Source organism: Lissotriton vulgaris, unplaced genomic scaffold (assembly GCF_964263255.1).
Source record: "Lissotriton vulgaris unplaced genomic scaffold, aLisVul1.2 SCAFFOLD_1881, whole genome shotgun sequence".
NCBI lineage: Eukaryota > Metazoa > Chordata > Amphibia > Caudata > Salamandridae > Lissotriton > Lissotriton vulgaris.
This window is the reverse complement of record NW_028240674.1, coordinates 109,386-129,106: the sequence shown is the minus strand read 5'-3', so window position 1 is coordinate 129,106 and position 19,721 is coordinate 109,386. Positions and strand designations below refer to the sequence as shown.

The 19,721-nt window shown below is 43.1% G+C and overlaps 1 protein-coding gene across 1 annotated transcript in view; it reads right to left on the bottom strand.

Annotated features, from left to right (window-relative positions):
• LOC147672913 (1-phosphatidylinositol 4,5-bisphosphate phosphodiesterase beta-3-like) overlaps positions 1-19,721 on the bottom strand; it is a 187,592-nt gene that overhangs the window by 62,362 nt on the left and 105,509 nt on the right. Inside the window, exon 16 of the mRNA XM_086947925.1 lies at positions 9,814-10,030. Coding sequence (XP_086804051.1) covers positions 9,814-10,030 — 217 coding nt within the window. The remainder of the gene's footprint in view (positions 1-9,813; positions 10,031-19,721) is intronic.

Here is a 19,721-nt window from a genome sequence, read left to right as displayed (position 1 = left end):
GGGTTCTGGCTATTCGAGAAAGTTAGATCTTTTAGCCTCTGGTATGTTTACATCACATGCATCTTCATAGACAATTCCTACTCCTGGTTTGTAATACAATTTTAATAAACATTCCTGCCTATTTCCATTCTATGAATAGTGTGTGTTCAACATCCTATTGAATCTAATTTTGTTAAAAGGACTTCCTGAGTGAAGTGAGGCAACGAGAATTGTGAGCGATTAAATATGTTATGTGAGAGACTTGTGGTGGAGTAACAAGTTTGTGTGACTGTACGGGGAACCATATGAAATACAGTATATTCAAGCTCTTGGTTGACGAGCGGGTATTGTAATGAGGGTTACAGTGGTTTGCGGTCTTATCAGATTTGGGTACCTATAGGAAGCATATGAGATCTAATTTATCATTCAGTCCATTTGGAATGAGGGTCTGTAGCCTTCGAATCCAGAATGTTTCTCTTTGGATAAGAATTTTAGCATTGTCTGTGCCCAACCTTTGGGGAACTATTTCGATTATTTGAAACCTTAACTGGGCGATGGAGTGTCCTGCTTCGATCCAGTGTTTTGCCAGGGGTGCAGTCAGATTCTTGTTGCGGATGCGGCTTTTGTGCTCCGTCAACCTGATTTTCAATTTTCTGTCAGTTTTTCCAACGTATAGCAGTCCACAAGGACATTTTATGGAATATACCACATGCTCTGAGTTGCAGTTTGTTGTGTGCCTTAGTTGTATTTTTTCACCCGTGCGCGGATGAAGCAAGATATCTCCTAGAATGACGTTGTTGCAGTTTTTACAATTATAGCATTTCTGGGTTCCTTTATGGGTTCTTTTCAATATCATGTCGTCATTGGTGGCTTTATTCAGTAGTTCTTTAAGGTTCTGCGACCTTTTGTATGCGAACAACGGTTTGTCATGGAAAAGTGTTTCAAAGTCTTTTTCAGCTGTTATGATTTCCCATCTTTTGGAGATGATCCTTTGGATGTCTTTTGACACAGATGAGTATTTTGACACAAATACCATCCTTTTGTTGTCTACTTTAGTCTTTTTTTGTAGTAAATTTTTCCTGGGTATACTTTTGACTTTTTCCAATTGGCCTTCTAGCAGCTTATCAGGGTAACCTCTGTCCAAATATCTTTGTCTTTGCTGTTCCAGACTTTTCGTACAGTCCACCTCATTTGAAGATATTCTTTTGATTCTCATAAATTGAGAAATTGGAAGATTGTTTATAAGGTTAGTTGGGTGAAAGCTTTCATAGAGTAGTGCCGTATTTCTGTCTGTTTCTTTCTTGAATAGTTTGGTTTGAATAGATCCATTATGAAGTTCAACAAGAACGTCCAAGAAAGGGAGTGCCGTGTCACTGATATTGTGGGTGAATTGTATTCGTGGATTGGCCAGGTTTAGACTCTTGATATTCTGTAGTAATTCTGTGGATGTGCGTCTCCATATGATGAAGATGTCATCGATTTAGCGTTTATAGTAGACTATTCCAGCTTGCCATGTGGGATCTTCTAGTATAAAGTCTAGTTCGAATTTCGCCATAAAGATGTTCGCGTAGACGCAGGCTCCTGGGAATCCCATAGCCGTGCCTGTTTGCTGGATGTAGAAATCTTCTTTCCATACAAAATAACTGTTCAAAAGACAGAATTCAAGTAGTTGCAGTATGAGGTATTTCAATTCGTCCGGTATCTCTAATTTCAGCAATGCCCATTCCATCGCTTCTAACCCTTGCTTATGGGGAATTGATGTGTAAAGCGAGGTTACATCAATGGAGCATAGTATCCAATTTTCGTTGTCCAGTTTTGTGATTTCTGTTAGGCTCCTCAGGAAGTCTGATGTATCTTCTATGTATGTGATCCATTTTTGCATGAATGTTTGCATGTGTGCATCTATGAAGATGCCTAGATTTTCGAAGATCGAGGAACATCCTGATACGATTGGCCTGAAGGGAAAGAGAAAAACAACGGGAGAAGGACAGGGATTTACTGAAGAAAACAGGCCTGAGAAGCCAGACCAAGACCTCATAATTAATATCTCACACTACACTCTCTCCAACTTTGAAAAAAAGATACTGAACAAAGGCACATCTTTCGTAACTACATATCACACAAATGCCCTGGAGATGGAGGTAGCACTCTTTAAATTTATGAGAATCCTAAGGTTGAAGTATTTCTTCGCAGTTCTAAATCCAGCAACAGACAGCATGGAAACAGACAGACGGTTCAAACCAAAGAGTAACTTCATGCCTCCAGCATCCCACAAGACTCTTGACACATTCGAAACTCTAGTGAAAGCGGACATGAATAGGATCCAATTCAAAAGGAAAAGCAGAAACCTCACTAAAGCGGAATACAGTGCTCTCCAAAGACTACCTAACAACAAGGACTTGGTATTCCAAAGAGCTGATAAAGGCGGCGCGTCTGGAACAGCAAAGACAAAGATATTTGGACAGAGGTTACCCTGATAAGCTGCTAGAAGGCCATACAAAATAACTGTTCAAAAGACAGAATTCAAGTAGTTGCAGTATGAGGTATTTCAATTCGTCCGGTATCTCTAATTTCAGCAATGCCCATTCCATCGCTTCTAACCCTTGCTTATGGGGAATTGATGTGTAAAGCGAGGTTACATCAATGGAGCATAGTATCCAATTTTCGTTGTCCAGTTTTGTGATTTCTACATCCAGCAAATAGGCACGGCTATGGGATTCCCAGGAGCCTGCGTCTACGCGAACATCTTTATGGCGAAATTCGAACTAGACTTTATACTAGAAGATCCCACATGGCAAGCTGGAATAGTCTACTATAAACGCTATATCGATGACATCTTCATCATATGGAGACGCACATCCACAGAATTACTACAGAATATCAAGAGTCTAAACCTGGCCAATCCACGAATACAATTCACCCACAATATCAGTGACACGGCACTCCCTTTCTTGGACGTTCTTGTTGAACTTCATAATGGATCTATTCAAACCAAACTATTCAAGAAAGAAACAGACAGAAATACGGCACTACTCTATGAAAGCTTTCACCCAACTAACCTTATAAACAATCTTCCAATTTCTCAATTTATGAGAATCAAAAGAATATATTCAAATGAGGTGGACTGTACGAAAAGTCTGGAACAGCAAAGACAAAGATATTTGGACAGAGGTTACCCTGATAAGCTGCTAGAAGGCCAATTGGAAAAAGTCAAAAGTATACCCAGGAAAAATTTACTACAAAAAAAGACTAAAGTAGACAACAAAAGGATGGTATTTGTGTCAAAATACTCATCTGTGTCAAAAGACATCCAAAGGATCATCTCCAAAAGATGGGAAATCATAACAGCTGAAAAAGACTTTGAAACACTTTTCCATGACAAACCGTTGTTCGCATACAAAAGGTCGCAGAACCTTAAAGAACTACTGAATAAAGCCACCAATGACGACATGATATTGAAAAGAACCCATAAAGGAACCCAGAAATGCTATAATTGTAAAAACTGCAACAACGTCATTCTAGGAGATATCTTGCTTCATCCGCGCACGGGTGAAAAAATACAACTAAGGCACACAACAAACTGCAACTCAGAGCATGTGGTATATTCCATAAAATGTCCTTGTGGACTGCTATACGTTGGAAAAACTGACAGAAAATTGAAAATCAGGTTGACGGAGCACAAAAGCCGCATCCGCAACAAGAATCTGACTGCACCCCTGGCAAAACACTGGATCGAAGCAGGACACTCCATCGCCCAGTTAAGGTTTCAAATAATCGAAATAGTTCCCCAAAGGTTGGGCACAGACAATGCTAAAATTCTTATCCAAAGAGAAACATTCTGGATTCGAAGGCTACAGACCCTCATTCCAAATGGACTGAATGATAAATTAGATCTCATATGCTTCCTATAGGTACCCAAATCTGATAAGACCGCAAACCACTGTAACCCTCATTACAATACCCGCTCGTCAACCAAGAGCTTGAATATACTGTATTTCATATGGTTCCCCGTACAGTCACACAAACTTGTTACTCCACCACAAGTCTCTCACATAACATATTTAATCGCTCACAATTCTCGTTGCCTCACTTCACTCAGGAAGTCCTTTTAACAAAATTAGATTCAATAGGATGTTGAACACACACTATTCATAGAATGGAAATAGGCAGGAATGTTTATTAAAATTGTATTACAAACCAGGAGTAGGAATTGTCTAGGAAGATGCATGTGATGTAAACATACCAGAGGCTAAAAGGTCTAACTTTCTCGAATAGCCAGAACCCTGCTAAACTCACCACATTTTATTTCTATCTTCCTTCCTATTTTCCACTGGTTCTGTTCCCCACATTTGTTATCATACTGTAAAACTCTCACACCCGCAATATTAGGGCTTTGACTCAACCTATCCAGCCAATAACATGTGTCTTACGCGCTAAAACGCCGAGCCCACACACCACTCTAAGATGGCGACTATCGCGATCCATTGTCCCGCATTTACAGCCGATCTTTACAATTACTCATCTTGGGGTGAACCCTTCATATACACCAATAACCCAAAAACTATAATATGACAGTCAGAAATTGGAGCAATCACGAGTCTGTGATATTCATTCACTTGGTTCTCGATCACTTGGCTAAAGGAAAGACTAGCCGCCTTAATGCTAACTCTCGTAGAAACGCAGAGACGGAGTCACTTAGTCCGTCATTGATAATTACGTGCGAGTCGATCACCTAAATAAAGGAAGGACTAGTCGCCTTCACGCTAAACGCTCGAAAAGACGCCGAGACGGGATTACTGAACACTTTTGCTCCGGTAAGGATTCTCTTTCAACTATTCACTAAGCTTCCCTTTTGTATTATTACTTAAACGAATCGCACGCTGGCCAGCACCTTAAAATACGTTATCTTTATTTTCTCGGCAGATCTCACCACCTATTCCTCGAGCACTGGCTGAGTCCGATGTTTACCGGGTAGGACTCTCAGGTAAACTCCAATACCAATGGAGTCTTTACTTACCGCTATCGCTGCTATTCCGCAGCACTGATCAGAATCTTATTTATTCCCACACAGGCTCATTGATTTAAAGTCAACACACATGAGGTGAGGACTTATGTATATTCAGCAACCCCAAAACTAATTCAGTTTCATGCTCATGTAATGTAAACATCATATACCCCCTTCACCCCTAATCTCGCCTTTAACCCTTTTGTTGTCCATACAGACTCTATCTGCACAAGCGCACAGGTAACTCTAATCTTCATTCTGGGCTTCATGATGCATGACACCGGTTCTAATCACTTACTATACTTATACGCAGTTCTTTTTCGTGTAGATCTTACCAGTATCCAACCAGGAATGTAATTTTCAATAGACTTCACCTAGTTTGCGGTAAGAAGCATACATTATACAGAGATTCTTTTTCATTCATGACATTGCATCAATAGTAATAAGATTCCTTTTTCTTCTTTTTTCTTTTTCCTCCTTTTTTCTACATACAGACCCCTGACGAAGGGGCTCGCGCCCCGAAATGCATTGGGTGGACTTTAAATGTATTGACATTGCGATGTAGGATATATGCTTGAAGATAGCTATGTATAGGTTGGCAAATGAACATGCGCTTCACAAATGTTACATGAAAATGAATGTCATGTTGATGTAAGTTGATTTTTTGATGAAAATTTAATAAATGTACTAACGTTTAAATACAAATTGAGTAGTGCGTACTGGTGTCCTGGTTCTCAACCAGGCCAAATTCACTCTTGCTCTAACCATTGAGCCACACTTCTCCACCTAACCATTGAGCCACACTTCTCCACACTCCACACTTTTGTTCAGACTTAATTGGTTCTCCAGAGCGTAGTCCATTGAGGAACAGCCTAGCAAGTGTATGCATGCCAGGATAGACTAAGGTGGTTTCCATAATCTATGTTCATGAAAAGAAAAAGGTTAGTTGCAATTTTTTCAAAAATTGAGTAGTGCGTACTGGTGTCCTGGTTCTCAACCAGACCAAATTCACTCTTGATTCCATAGTTTGCAGGCTATATACCAGCACAGCACACATACCGAACTAACGTCTCAATACGCTTATTTAAAAGAGTGCAGTTGCCCTTTCAAATTCAATGGTTAGAGCAGGCAGACCTCGATGCAGATATCTGGCCAGGGACCAGGGTTCGATTCCTGCCCCGGCGGGTCTCGGGCTCATTAATTCCCCTGACCGGATATTCTCGCCTCGGTGCCTATTCTGACTATGGGTCCCACGCTGCAACTCTGGGCAATAGCTTGCTTAGTCTCCACAACGGCCCCCACAACGCAAGGGATGCCTGGTCTGCACCATGGGGGTGCCCAGGAGTGGGCACTTCACAGGGAAAGCCGGGAAGGGTTCCTTTGCGGTATTCGTACAAGCGCCGGGAAACCCACTGCGGGTAGCTGTGCGCTATACACGTACAAAAACATTTAAATTTACACTTAAAAATCTGTATCAGTTACTGCGTATCCCATGACCACAGTTGCAGCAAAGAGAAGAGCTCTTTAAATCCATGTGTTATGACGGGGTGGGAATACTTTCTAATTCATATCTACTTGTTGTGCTTAATTTAAATCCTCAACGTCACCACTGAAGCTGAGTTTGAGTATTTCACTAAAGAGACCCAGAGGAAATCAGAATACTCGCTCACGTAAATAGGACATGTAGCTGCAACACAGGGGTAAAAGACACATTGCTATTAATTTGCCCATTAATCCTGGAGTGGAGCACTTATTTTGATTCCAATTTTCTGCAGATCTGGACTTTGAGCAGTAAAAGAATCGATAATTACAATGGTTAACTGCGCTGAAGCCTCCGTACCACTTTTCAGTGACTAGGTTTTTACTAAGTATCCAGGATGTTTTCTTAGGTGCGATTGTGTGTTTTAACTGTTAACGTCTAAAATGCATCGGTTTATATTTGAGCAGTAGGTTAACTACTCTTCTGCTTGTTTTTATGGAGTTTGAATTTAACAAACTAATCTTTAAGAGCGATACTACTCTTTTGGATCCTGGTTTAAATTTTCATTTACATCCCCTGCACATGACAGGAATGCACTGGCCCGTGGCATAGAGAAGGTGAGACCCTTCCCAATGTCCATGCTGCATGAAGGGTATTTTTTCTTCAACAGAAGAATGCTGGTAGGTACTTTGGCAGACCATGAGGTGGAAACGCAGTGCTTGGACCCATCTAAGTATTCTTGATAAGGACTCTTACTTCCCGCTCCCTAAAGACCACTCCAATATATAAACCTGGTGCATCAGAGGCCTACATTTACATTTTCCTCTGCTGATTTTAGTAAAAGTCAGACTCTGGATATCAATACTTAGTCATAGAAGACATCAATTCGGACAGTGGTTGGCTGAGATTTCTACTAATAATAATAATAAAACCACTTCTAAAGCGCATGGTTACACTTAAACAGTGTGTCCCCGCGCTGAGAGATGCTACTGCTCCCCGAGAGGTCAATGTCCGGGGCTCGCCTGGATCTCAGACTGCGAGAAACTATTATTTACGTGGGAAAAGATGAGTTTTCAGTTTTTGTCTGAATCTTGTTTCAGAGGGCTCCATGCGTAAGTCAAGAGGAAGCTTGTTCCAGTGTTTACTGACTAGAAACCTAAAGGAACCACCTCCCATCCTGGTTTTGCGAACGCGAGGAAGTTGGAACAACATTTGTCCGGCAGATCTTAGGTTTCGGGTGGGACGATGAATAGTGAGAAGGTTTCGCAAGTACCTTGGGCCTTTTCCCTGGGCAATGCGATGGGCTAATGTCAGTATGTTACAGGTTCTACAGAAACCGGCAATGCAAGGAGTCTATACCCTATCAAAGACTGCCCATCAGTGATTGCCGGTGCAGGTAAGAGCGGTGGGGTGGAGGGGAGAACTTCAGACAATGACGAGGGAAAATAGAGTAATAATAAAAAAAAGAAAACCACTAAGTGCAACGTAAGTGCTTTCCTTTTTTTCACATTTTACTTTCCTTCGTCGTCATATGTCAACACCCCCCCATCCCACCGCTCTTACCTGCACCAGCAATTACTGCTGCCCACATCTTATCAGCAGGCCAAAAACTGCATAAATGTCAGCTGGCCACTCAAGTTAGATTGGTAATGCACATTAATACATGAACAAAGTTTATCTATTTATTGCTGCAATAGAGTCCTGAGGTCAATGAGTAAACTCTGGAGTTGCCCTCTAAGATTGTTCCTTTCCAGTAATTACAGTCATGGTGGAATTGCTTTCTCAATATATTAGACTTCAACAACAGCTATTTCCATTCAGGAAAACATTAAAGCCCTATTTGAGTAACTTTCTGGCTTGTCTTGGCTCCTTGTCACCTTCCAGCTTTTTTATCTATTTATATTTACTTAGGTCTGGCCCTTTAAACAGATTTAGTTGTTTCATCACAGTAGTATTTTCCCCCCCAAAAATCACACATAATACGCATATATAGAAGGGATTTAGTCAAGAGGCTTAGGTCATCGGTCTATAACATTACCATTCATATTTTGCTTCCGCCCAACACAGCGTATAGTATGGACAATTGGCTCCCTTCATTTTGAGTGACAGCACAAAGTCAGTGCACATCTGTCTCAAAATAGCTCCTTTCTGTTTAGTAACACAGATGTTTCAAAGTGAAGTGTACTTTTCAGTTCTTTTTAAATTAACATTAAACACTGGCTATTTATTTTGCCTGTAGTTTAGGTGTCCAGTTAGATGGTTATTTATTTTTCGTATGCATTTTAAAATTACAAAAATGGTAAATCACACTGTACATTGTAGCTGTCTGCAATTTGAATGATTGGTTTTGTGGTGATTTATACTGGTCTTAACACAGACAATAATGATTAAATTCATGGCACAACTGAAGTTTGTTATTTAAAAAGCATCACTAGTAAAATGGCACATCAGTGATTTTTATTTTAGAATTTTCAATGCAAGCCTAGGGTGGTGATGCTTAAGTGGCAACATGTTTTCTTTTTTTATTTCTGTGGCACATTCTTGCAATAAAAAACAAAAAGGAATTTAACCATAGCACCACCATACCAAGACCAGACCCACTTGTTTTACCAATACTTGTTTAATACTGGGCTCTTTTTTTATAGTTTTAAACCCTAGGGTATCTTCCCTGTCTTGTTCACTACCCTACCAGCTGATCTGCAGTTGGATAGCGTAGTAGAGATATCAATCCCCAGATATATGGCCTGCTCACATACAGGGCCAGCTTTAGCGCTGGAGGCGCCAATCATTTTTGGCATCCCCACAACCCATGACCACCTCCTCGAATGATCTCACTACCACCAGGCAAAAGTGTCCCTCATCTTTTCAATCATATTTATTTACTAAATATAGCACCCGCTGCTGTCAATGCCCCCCTCCGCAGGTCAGTACTCAGTGCGGCCGCACCAGTCGCACTGACCTAAAGCAGGCCCTGCTCACACACACAGCTCGACACCAAGGTCCACTAAGAGTCTTGAACATCACTTATAAACTCAAACGATGATGGTGCCAGCACAAAGTCTCCTATACCCATATAATTGAACAATGCCCTCACACACAATCAAACACCCATGGTTGGATGAAGAGCCAATGCAAATACAAATTCATGGATGAAAGAGGTACTAAATGGCTTGGTTCAAAATCTCTGAGGGGTGCTCAGGAGAACATCCAGGCCTGGATGGAGATATTGCACACTCCACAACACACTTTTGCCTGCACTGTTTGGGAACAGTCATGTATAAACCACACAAACACAAAAACTGTTTTGAACAATAGTGCTCAGCAGTGAACATCTGCAGAGAATACTAACCCTCGCCTCGAGTACTTGAGCTTGTTCTCAATCTTGATGGAGCGCCGTTGGCTGTCGCTCTGGAACTCGTTAATGCGACTGTTCTGCTCCTTGTTAAGGGCTGAGATCTTCTTCATGTGCTTCCTCTTTAGCTCCTTGAGCTCCTTATACTGCTTCTTCACCAGCTTCACGTAGGCCTTGTGCTGCTTCAGCTCCTCCACCGACTGCGCGCTCACCTCTGGAAGGGAGCACAGGGCATTGCGTGAAAGGTGTGCTTTGCTTGGAGGGAGGTGCAGGATAAGACTAAGAATGCACACTTGCAGACAATGTGGGCCATATTACAGATGCAGTGCATTTTCCTGAATTACGCTGGGTGCACCTTTCAAAAGGTGCACCCAGAGCAATCCAGAATATTGCACCGCATTATGGTCAATGCGCTGCCCTTGAGAGTGTATTCATGTGAAAAACTGAGTGGCTGCTTTATAGCCACTCTGTGTTTTTACAGTGCGAGCGGCAACCCGCCTGCACTTTTAAAGGGGATTAGAGATCATCTTTCAGGCAGGTGCAGTCCGAGACTGCACCTGCCTGCAAGGAGATGTCTGTGGGGGGCCATGGGGCCCCCTTCAACCACTCCAGAAGGCTGCCATCAGGAAGCTCACTGACGCGCACTGTCTAGGGTGACCAACTGGTATGGGTGCAAATTCAGAATGGTGAGTGGAAAAATTCAGGACAAAGGGTAAAAATTCAGGACAAAAATGTAGGACAAAAGGTCAAAATTCAGGGGAAAACTTCGGGACAACATGTACGTTTTACAGACCACATCAGTGCCATTGTGAGATGAAAGCTGCACGCACAGGATGTAGCTAATTGGGACCTGCAGTGCTGGACTAGAATGCAGTCCTCTGAGTGGCCAGCTTTATGTGTCAGATCGCTTCAAGCATTCCATTTCTGTCCAGCTAGTGATGACTTGCATAGGGGCTGGTACAGTAATGAGTAATGGATAAGACGCATAGCAGACAAGTCTTGTGTGGGGCTAAGAGCATTAAGCAGGAAAAAGGAGTTATTAACCAGCCTTCATGACCTATAATAGGCAGCACACTACTAAGCGTTATTGTATTATTGTGGGTCAGAGTGATTAGATAGGAGTTGACAATATTATATAATGACCTGGCTAGTGGCTAGCGGCTAGCCATATATCAGCCCTCCTTTTTTACCTGTATATTGGAAATAGTAGTGTTTGGCCTGTAATACGGCACGGGCGCAGAGGCAAATGGATTCCCTCATTTGCAAGGGGCATGCCCCCATGCAAATGAGGGAACACCCTCTAAAGATAGTGCTGGCACTTTTTGTGCACCAGCACTATTGGTATTACAGAAGGGGCCGCACAAGCGTCTGCGGCCCCTTCTGTAATACCAAAGCACCAAGGGGGCGCCCAGAGCGGACACAAACGCCTGGTGCGCCCTCAGGGAACTTTCATAATACGGCCCCAGGGTTATAAAAGGCTGTTAGCCCCTTCCTTACCAGGAGTGAAGTAATGAGCACACACTTGGACCTCTGCAATTGACAAGAGCAGAGCTGCATCTGTACTTAAGATTGAACACAATTTTAAATAGATTTAAAAGACAGATCAGAGTTGCACCTAGAGGACACGATCAGAGATCGGGGAGCAGAGAGACCACAGCAATGACTTACAAGTGGTAAGGAGCACACCAGTGTCTGAGACAAGAGTGGCAGGAGCTGGAGGGGGCGTGGTAGCAAGGCTAAATGTAGAATGTTGGAGCATCTCTGAAAGGTGTTGCTGTAGGTGAGATAAAATGCGCTCTTTAAATCAATCGACGCGTGATAGCACTGAGAAGGAAATGGCGAGTGATAGATGGGAGTGCAGTGTGAGAGAGAGAGCAGGGTAGGAAAGAAGCTGTCTGAGAGGGGAACGACGCGAGATGGAGGAAGCAGTGCATTGCTGGGCTGCTGTCAGGGTGCTGGCTGAGGCAGATGAAAGGGGTGCAGTGTTACAAGTAGCGCTAGGTGCAGGTGCCTAGAAGTGGCTGGCTAGTATAACTGAACAGACACCATTCCTAAAAGACAATCTTCACACCGACTGTCCACGTACTCACGATGTGAACTCCGTGCGGGCCTCCCTTTGGTAAAAGCAGGCTTGATTTTTACAGAGAATTTCTCATTTTCCAGCGAAATTGTGTGTATTGAACTCGTAAGAAAGAGAATCGTATCACCCAAAAACAGACCTTGAGGTTCAATAACGTGCGCATCATTCTGTTCTTTTCTAAAGTCAGTTTATACAGGTAATGGAAAATACACTGGATTAAAGATGACTTTTCATGGTCATCGGAAGTCTCCTTGAAAGGTGCGACAAGAATAGAAACCCCCAACCTACAGTTCCATTGTCCACGAGCCTTTTTCAACTGCGCAGCAGCCACGCGCAGCTCAGCGGGGTGGCGCGCGCTCCTTCGCGGCAGCCGACAAACCGCCAGTAATCCGCTCAATCATAGAATGTGCTGGAAGCCTCGGGCGGAGCAGGAATCTATGAACAGCTGCTATCTTTCAACACAGTCTTCCCCTCAAGAACCAGACATCCCTCAGATTCCTTTCTGCGTCGACCTCTCCAAAGCGTGTCACTCATTCTTCGAACATGACTTCTAAAAATGTGACAATCTTTCGCCAGTGGGAAAAGAAAATGTGAGACAGGCGCCCTTCATGCAGTGGAGCAACACAGTTACTTTTATGTATAACGAGCACAAATGTAATTGCCTATCGTACTGGTTGGAAAACAATTTTTAGGAGCCTGCTGCCAGCGTTCATTTGGTGAGAAACCATGGGACTTGCAAATTCAGTTAAGGCATCACAAGTCGGTGTTGTTTAGGCAAAGGGGAACTAGATATACATTTATGGCTCAGTATCTCAGAAGAGGAGGCATAAAAGTGCTGAAGAGGTGCAAAGGAATAAAAAAAGGAGACATCTTGTCACATCCGATCCATGGAACCGTTTCCCATTATAGGAAAAGACATACTAACAAAACCACCTACTTAACATTTGATGAAAATCCAGGCATCACTTATTTTTATTTCCTACATAATTATGTGTCATCATAAAAATATTGAATCTGGTGGATCTTTTGATATAATTAACCAAGACCCATATCACACGTGCATGCCTTCTTCATTGCTATTTGCGCTCACGTAACAACTAGATGTGACTGAAGCATTGGTTTTGTTTTTTTCGCCTGCAGTCTGAGTTGACCCGATATAGCCACGTGCAAAAACCACAGGTGATGGACAGAATGCAGAACAATAGCCACGGCCATTGAAAAGTGCACATGCGGTTATCTTTGCCTGTTCCTCTTCTTCTTCCTCCCTTGTTCTACACCAACATTCTCGCTCACCCCCTACAAGCTCCTCATTACTCCTTTCTCTTAAGAACACGGTATAGACAGGACATGTACCACAACCTCTCCCCCACGAGCCGCACTAACGGTACCCTGGCCTCAGGTGCATGTGCTCCAGGTGGTGTTCGCTTCCACTGTGGACAGCTTACAGAGTTGTAATGAGGGACACGGCCTCCTGATAAGGACTTCACTTGGTTCAGTTGATAACACTTAGTTGAAATGACTGATTCTCCGTCTCCACAATGAGCCAGGAGGTTCTCCGTCTCCACAATGAGCCAGAGGGCTGCTGACACATAGCCTGCCAAAGATGTACGACTAGCATCGGAAGATTGCATCCAATGAACATAGGATGGTATGTAATAGAACTTAATATCACAGAACATTCAGTACGAATTCGTCATTACTATCGATCCTACTATCCACATGATCCCCAACCAGCACAGTGGGCACATGAATACGGAGGCTTACATCCTCAGTAGTACAACAGGTGCACCAGGGAGTCATGTTCACAGCTCTTACAGTCCAATATGTGACCAATGACAGAGAATGTACAGCGGTTTACCGTATGAAAACCTGACCAGCCCTAATCGTGTGATGTGGCTTAGCAGTGACCTGAAGCAAAACAAGGTCTGCCTCAAGCCAGATGCAAGATAATAGGGCTATGGTTCTGCAATGTGCTGTTGGGTAAAGTTGCAGCTGACTACACCGTGCAGCGATTCCTGATGGACACGATCAGCCATGTTCCGAAGAATTTTCCCAGGGACTTTGAAATAATGCTGAACAGCAAAACGATCAACTTGCTGATGGTGATCTACCTTACAGCCCTGACAGGCTGAAACTGCACTCAGTGAGAAACTGTTGCCTCTTGTAAGGTGATAGAGGAAATCCTTGGTCATGTTCAGACTGGTAACAAGATGGCATCTAATATGTGGGTTGCTTCCTCATTTGTATAAGGCGCAATTTTCCCAGATTTGACTCGCCTATTCCCGGCTGTGAGTTGAGAGGAGTAAGATGGGTGATTCTATGCTGGCACCATGCTTATGGAAGAAAAGGGTTTCACAGGATGTTTCTTGCCAGCTAGCTGGTTTAGAATAACTCTCTTCTCTGGTTCATTAAACGTGTTGATTTGGAATAGAAAGGTTCCATTAATAATAAATAAAAACACACAATAATCACCTCTCCTCCTCTTTTCACCTTTGACCCTCTGTAGCGAAGGCAATAGTGGCGAAAATCACCAGGGCCCGCTCCCCACTGCGTTGTAACCAATGACTGCATGGCCTGACCTGAAATGCTGTCGGTCCACATCTGACAGAGAGCTCTGCCGAGAACTCTACAGCCAGGGACAAGACAGTCAAATGACATCCAACTCTTCTTTCCATATGCCCTTACCACTCCTATGAAAGGACAGGCAATCATACTAACTGAAAAATTGGGGGAATGGAAAGAATAGCATTTTTCTCTCTTACAGGACAAACCAACACCCAGTATAATGCAGTGGAAGAACATATTGCATATACCCACTGACACATAACTAGGCCTAACCACAAACAAGTCCACCTAGACTCTGGTCAGTAACTCAAAGAAAATGTAGAGCAAAACTAGATATATTTCTTCTTCATCTTACATATAAAGAACACATTAGACATATCCCACGGCTTCTGAATTCAAACAAACTACCACCCAATAAAATAAGGTTGGGAAATTGTGGCCACCTAAACAGCACATTTAAATATATTGATGTTTTTCCAAACAGGCACATTACAGATACATTAATATTCACCAATACATCAATAGAACACATTAACTACAACCCCTGGAACTGTCACATGCACAAGAAAGATCCAAATCATATAGCTAGCTTAATGTTGCCACCTTAACAAGATATCCATAAACTCTCTCCAAACTACATATCAACATTCTGAACAAGTTAACCACAATAAATTCCAATCATACTCATATAACTGAATCTAAGCTATTTTATCGGGTAATGATACATTCTAACTGAAAAATTACCCAAGTCAAGCAATGGACAGCTGTCGACGCCAACGAAATGATAGAAACAGCAAAGTCCTTCAGTATTTACAACCATGCCTTCAGTGCACTGCAGACATCCATGACATTATATAGTGGGCCACCATTCAATAAGAAAAAAACACTAAACAAACCATTCATTAATCCTGTTCTAAAGGGGTACCATCCATTATGATGCGTTACCAGAGAACAACAAACCCCACCCAATAAAATGTCAAGACAACCATGACTCTAGTTGAGAATCCCAGATTTGAAGTGAATGCCCAACATGCAAAACCTAACGTATTCACCCTTGCAGAATACCTCAAAATCACCTGTGTTTATATTTTGAAAAAATTTAAGTTTTATTCCAATTCTTCTGTGCCTCTCACATCCATTGACATCATGTACTCTGCGATTCTTGACCTTCAGTCAACAAAGAGAAAAACAGTACGAGTCATTTACAACCGTGATCTCTCGCTATCGACCCTAGTCAACAAAGTGCTTTCCCTGCTATCTTCATGTTGAATGGAATGCAAAGATAAACAATCATTCCAGTCCTCTACCCCTCACTGCAAATTACTCCCTACAGTCATTGTACCACATATTCATGTTGATGGGAATCATGCTCTCAATCCAATCTTCATCTGGGCAAGATAAGAGCACAAAAGGCTGGACTGAAGTCTAGCACTCAGTTCTTTCCTTGGCACCAGCTCTTCCGCTATGGTGGAGGAGTGTTGCCACCCGTGCCAGCAGTCTCAAAACGTAAAAAATAAAACATATTTATCATTAGTTTTTTTCCCCCTCTGAGGGCCGAGTCTTCGGGCAGGGCTGTCGTGATGGCTGTCACAGAGGAGAAGTAGTGATATCAGTGCACATGTCAGTAGGGCTGGCCATCTTAGGACGGCTAAACCGACAGCTGCACTGAGCATTCTCAAACCTGAGCTGCGTTGCAGGGTAGGAGACAGCATTAATTCAATGGGGTGGCCCCAATAAGTCAAAGGACCTGGGTATCAATTAGTATAAAACAACAATGGTCCTAGACATATCATCAAACATCAATGAATGTATTATTGGTTATTCATGTGTTGAGTAGATAAATCCATAACAAAAAACAGGAGATATAATTATTTTCAAAGCCAGAATTCTATATCAATGTGTCGTACCCAACATCTATTTATCCAAAAAACAACCAATCTTCTTAATCAGTAAGTATATTTCAAATTTATTTTCAACATTCGTAAAAACAAATCGATAATGAAAAAGAAGAGACTGCAGATTGCAGTGAGGATAAAGGGGGTGCTCAAGTGAATTGAAAAGGGGAAAGATAGTTCAAAAGGCAAAATTCAAATTTTATGTACAACTAAAATTACAATTCTTCTAGTTGAACAAAACACAGAGGCCTACCCACACAAATTTTATATACATTAATGGGTTATACAGGGAAGGAGGAGGAAACATAGATATTAAGGTCTAGGCCTCAAAACATGGGGGTACAACCGTCGACGTTTCGACCCTGGCGCAATAAGGTGAAGTTTAACGCCTCTGCTGCGGGTCTTCTTCAGGACTGGACGGGGAGGGAGGAGGGTGTGTGTAGAGCAACAGAAAAGACCAAGGATGATAGAAGGGTCGTGTCCCGACAATAAATGAGTGAAGGCAACCCGTTAATGGTGTGCCCAGTGTTCGTCCAATAATTTGCTCACAATGAGTATTCCATTTAAAAAGGGGAATGAATTCCAATATTACTCCAAGCTATTATCCCAAACAGGAACGGAGAGCTGCAGAGTTACACACTGTACATAGATACTGGAACAGATAAAGGTAGCCGGGGAGGCGGGTGGGCGTGTGTAACTCTGCAGCTCTACATGCCAAGAACAGATGCATACTGGTAAGTAGAATTTTCTGTTCGAGGCATATGAGCTGCAGATTACACACTGTGCATAGATTTATAGCAGTACCCACATCTAGGGGCGACCACCAGTATCTGTTGCAGCGGTTTGAAACAGTGTTTCGAGTACAGCCTGGCCCATAGTAGCTTGTTGTTTAGTTTTCACATCTAATTGAAAAACAGAAGAGGGGCCCTGAATCTAAGGCTTAATAACAAGGAGGGGAACAACCCGCCAGGGCGAGAATACTGGAAAGGAGAACATGAAAGGGGTGTTCCCTAAATGCCAGGAGGACACAGTTCTACTCATACATTCAACTAGCCCACACAACCACAAGAAGAATTTATTTATTCAAAAAATATTTTAATTTTTTTTAAATATAGAGCATTTTCATAGACAACTAATTTCATTTGAGCAGTGTAGCAACATCTGTTAAACATTTCATCATTAAATACAGGACTTACGTTAAAAAACTAGGACACACCAAAAATATTCAAAAAAGGCACAGAGTACATTCACTCCTTCACTCAAACACACCTCTTGTACAACCAGTTACACATACAAACAATCACATACATATCACCACACACACAAGCGCCGAAAACAGTGTTTTGAGTACAGCCTGGCCCATAGTAGCTTGTTGTTTAGTTTTCACATCTACACAATTGTGTTTTGTGAATGTGTGCAGTGTAGACCATGTAGCTGCTTTGCAAATGTAGTCTAAGGGAATGTTCCCTAAAAATGCCATTGAAGCCCCGATTTTCCTTGTAGAATGGGCTTTAGGAGGAATAGATAATGTATGTTTAGCTTTGTGGTAGCAAATCTGTATGCATTTGAGAATCCACCTAGCTATCCCAGATTTTGAGATGGGGTTACCCTTAAGTGGTGGTGAAAAAGACACAAAAAGTTGTTTTGTTTTGCGAAAATTTTGTGTCATTTCAATGTAGTAAAGCAATGCTCTTTTGACATCTAAGGTGTAAAGGAGGAGTCTAAGGAGGAGTGTGGCTCAATGGTTAGAGCGGCAGACCCTGATGCAGAGTTCTGGCAGGGACCAGGGTTCAATTCCCGTCTTGGCGGGGTCTCGGGCTCAATTTCCTCGAACCTGTTAATTCTCACCTCGTTGCCTATTCTAATCACGGGCCCCACGCTGCAACTCTGGGCAATAGCTTGCTTAGCCTCCACACCTGCCCCAACAGCACTAAGGATGCCTGGCTTCACCCTGGGGGTGCCCAGGAGTGGACACTTCACAGGGAAAGCCAGGAGGGGTTCGACAGCGGTATGAGTATCAGCTCCAGGAAGCCGAATATGCGACACCGCAAGGTGACCGCCTGGTGACAGTGCGCTCTATAAGTACCATGACATTTACATTTACATTTACATAAAGAGCTCTTTCTGCGACTGTTTGTGGCTGCGAAAAGAATACAGGCAGTTCTACAGATTGATTGAGGTGGAAGGGTGAAATGACTTTTGAAAGGAATTTCGGATTAGCACGGAGAACCACTTTATTATGGTGCATTTGCAGAAAAGGTTTTTGAATGGTGAATGCTTGCAGTTCACTAACTCTTCTTAAAGAAGTAATAGCTTCTAGGAAAGCTACTTTCCAAGTTAGGAATTGCAGTTCACATTTATGTAACGGTTCAAAAGGAGGTCCCATTAACCGTGTAAGAACAATGTTTAAGTTCCACACAGGTGAAGGTGGTGTTCTGGGTGGCGTTATTCTTTTGAGGCCCTCCATAAAAGCCTTTATAGCAGGTACTCTAAAGAGTGATAGATGTTGTCTATTTTGTAAGTATGCTGCAATGACAGCAAGGTGCAGTCTAATAGACGTGTATGCTAAGTTACATCTTTGGAGGTGTAGTAAGTATCCTATGATGTGTTGAATAGACACATCTAAGGGATTGATTTGGTTGTTTTGACAGTATATTACAAATCGTTTCCACTTAGCTGCAAAGCATGCTCTAGTAGTGGGACATCTAGCTTCTTTAATAACGTTCATACAGCACGCAAACACGCAGTCGAGCTCTGGGATCTGCTCGACACCTCCGCCCCAGACGTGGCCTTCCTGGCCGAGACCTGGTGGAACGACTCCTCGGCGCCCGACATCGCCATAGCCATCCCGGACGGCTACAAGATCACCCGCAGGGATCGCGCCAACGGAACCGGAGGAGGAATAGCCATTATCCACAAGTCCACCCTCAAGGTCGCCACCCACGCGGACAACACCCTAAACACCGCCAAACACCTGCACTTTAGGATCCACACAGAACCCAAAACCACCCTCAGAGGAACACTCGCCTACAGACCCCCTGGACACCGGGCCCAGTTAAGCGACTCCATCGCCGACCTCGCCAGCATCCACGCACTCGCCTCCAAGGACTACATCCTCCTCGGGGACCTGAACTTCCACCTCGAGAACAACAACAACGCCAACTCCGCCACCCTGATCGACAACCTCGCCAACCTCGGGCAACTCATCACCGCACCCACCCACACCGCCGGCCACACGCTGGACCCCGTTTTCTCCACAAGCACCCACGTCACCTTCGACCACACCACCGAACTCCACTGGACCGGCCACCGCTGCATCCATTCACCTTCAAGAAACCAACCACGCACCACCGCACCCAACAGCT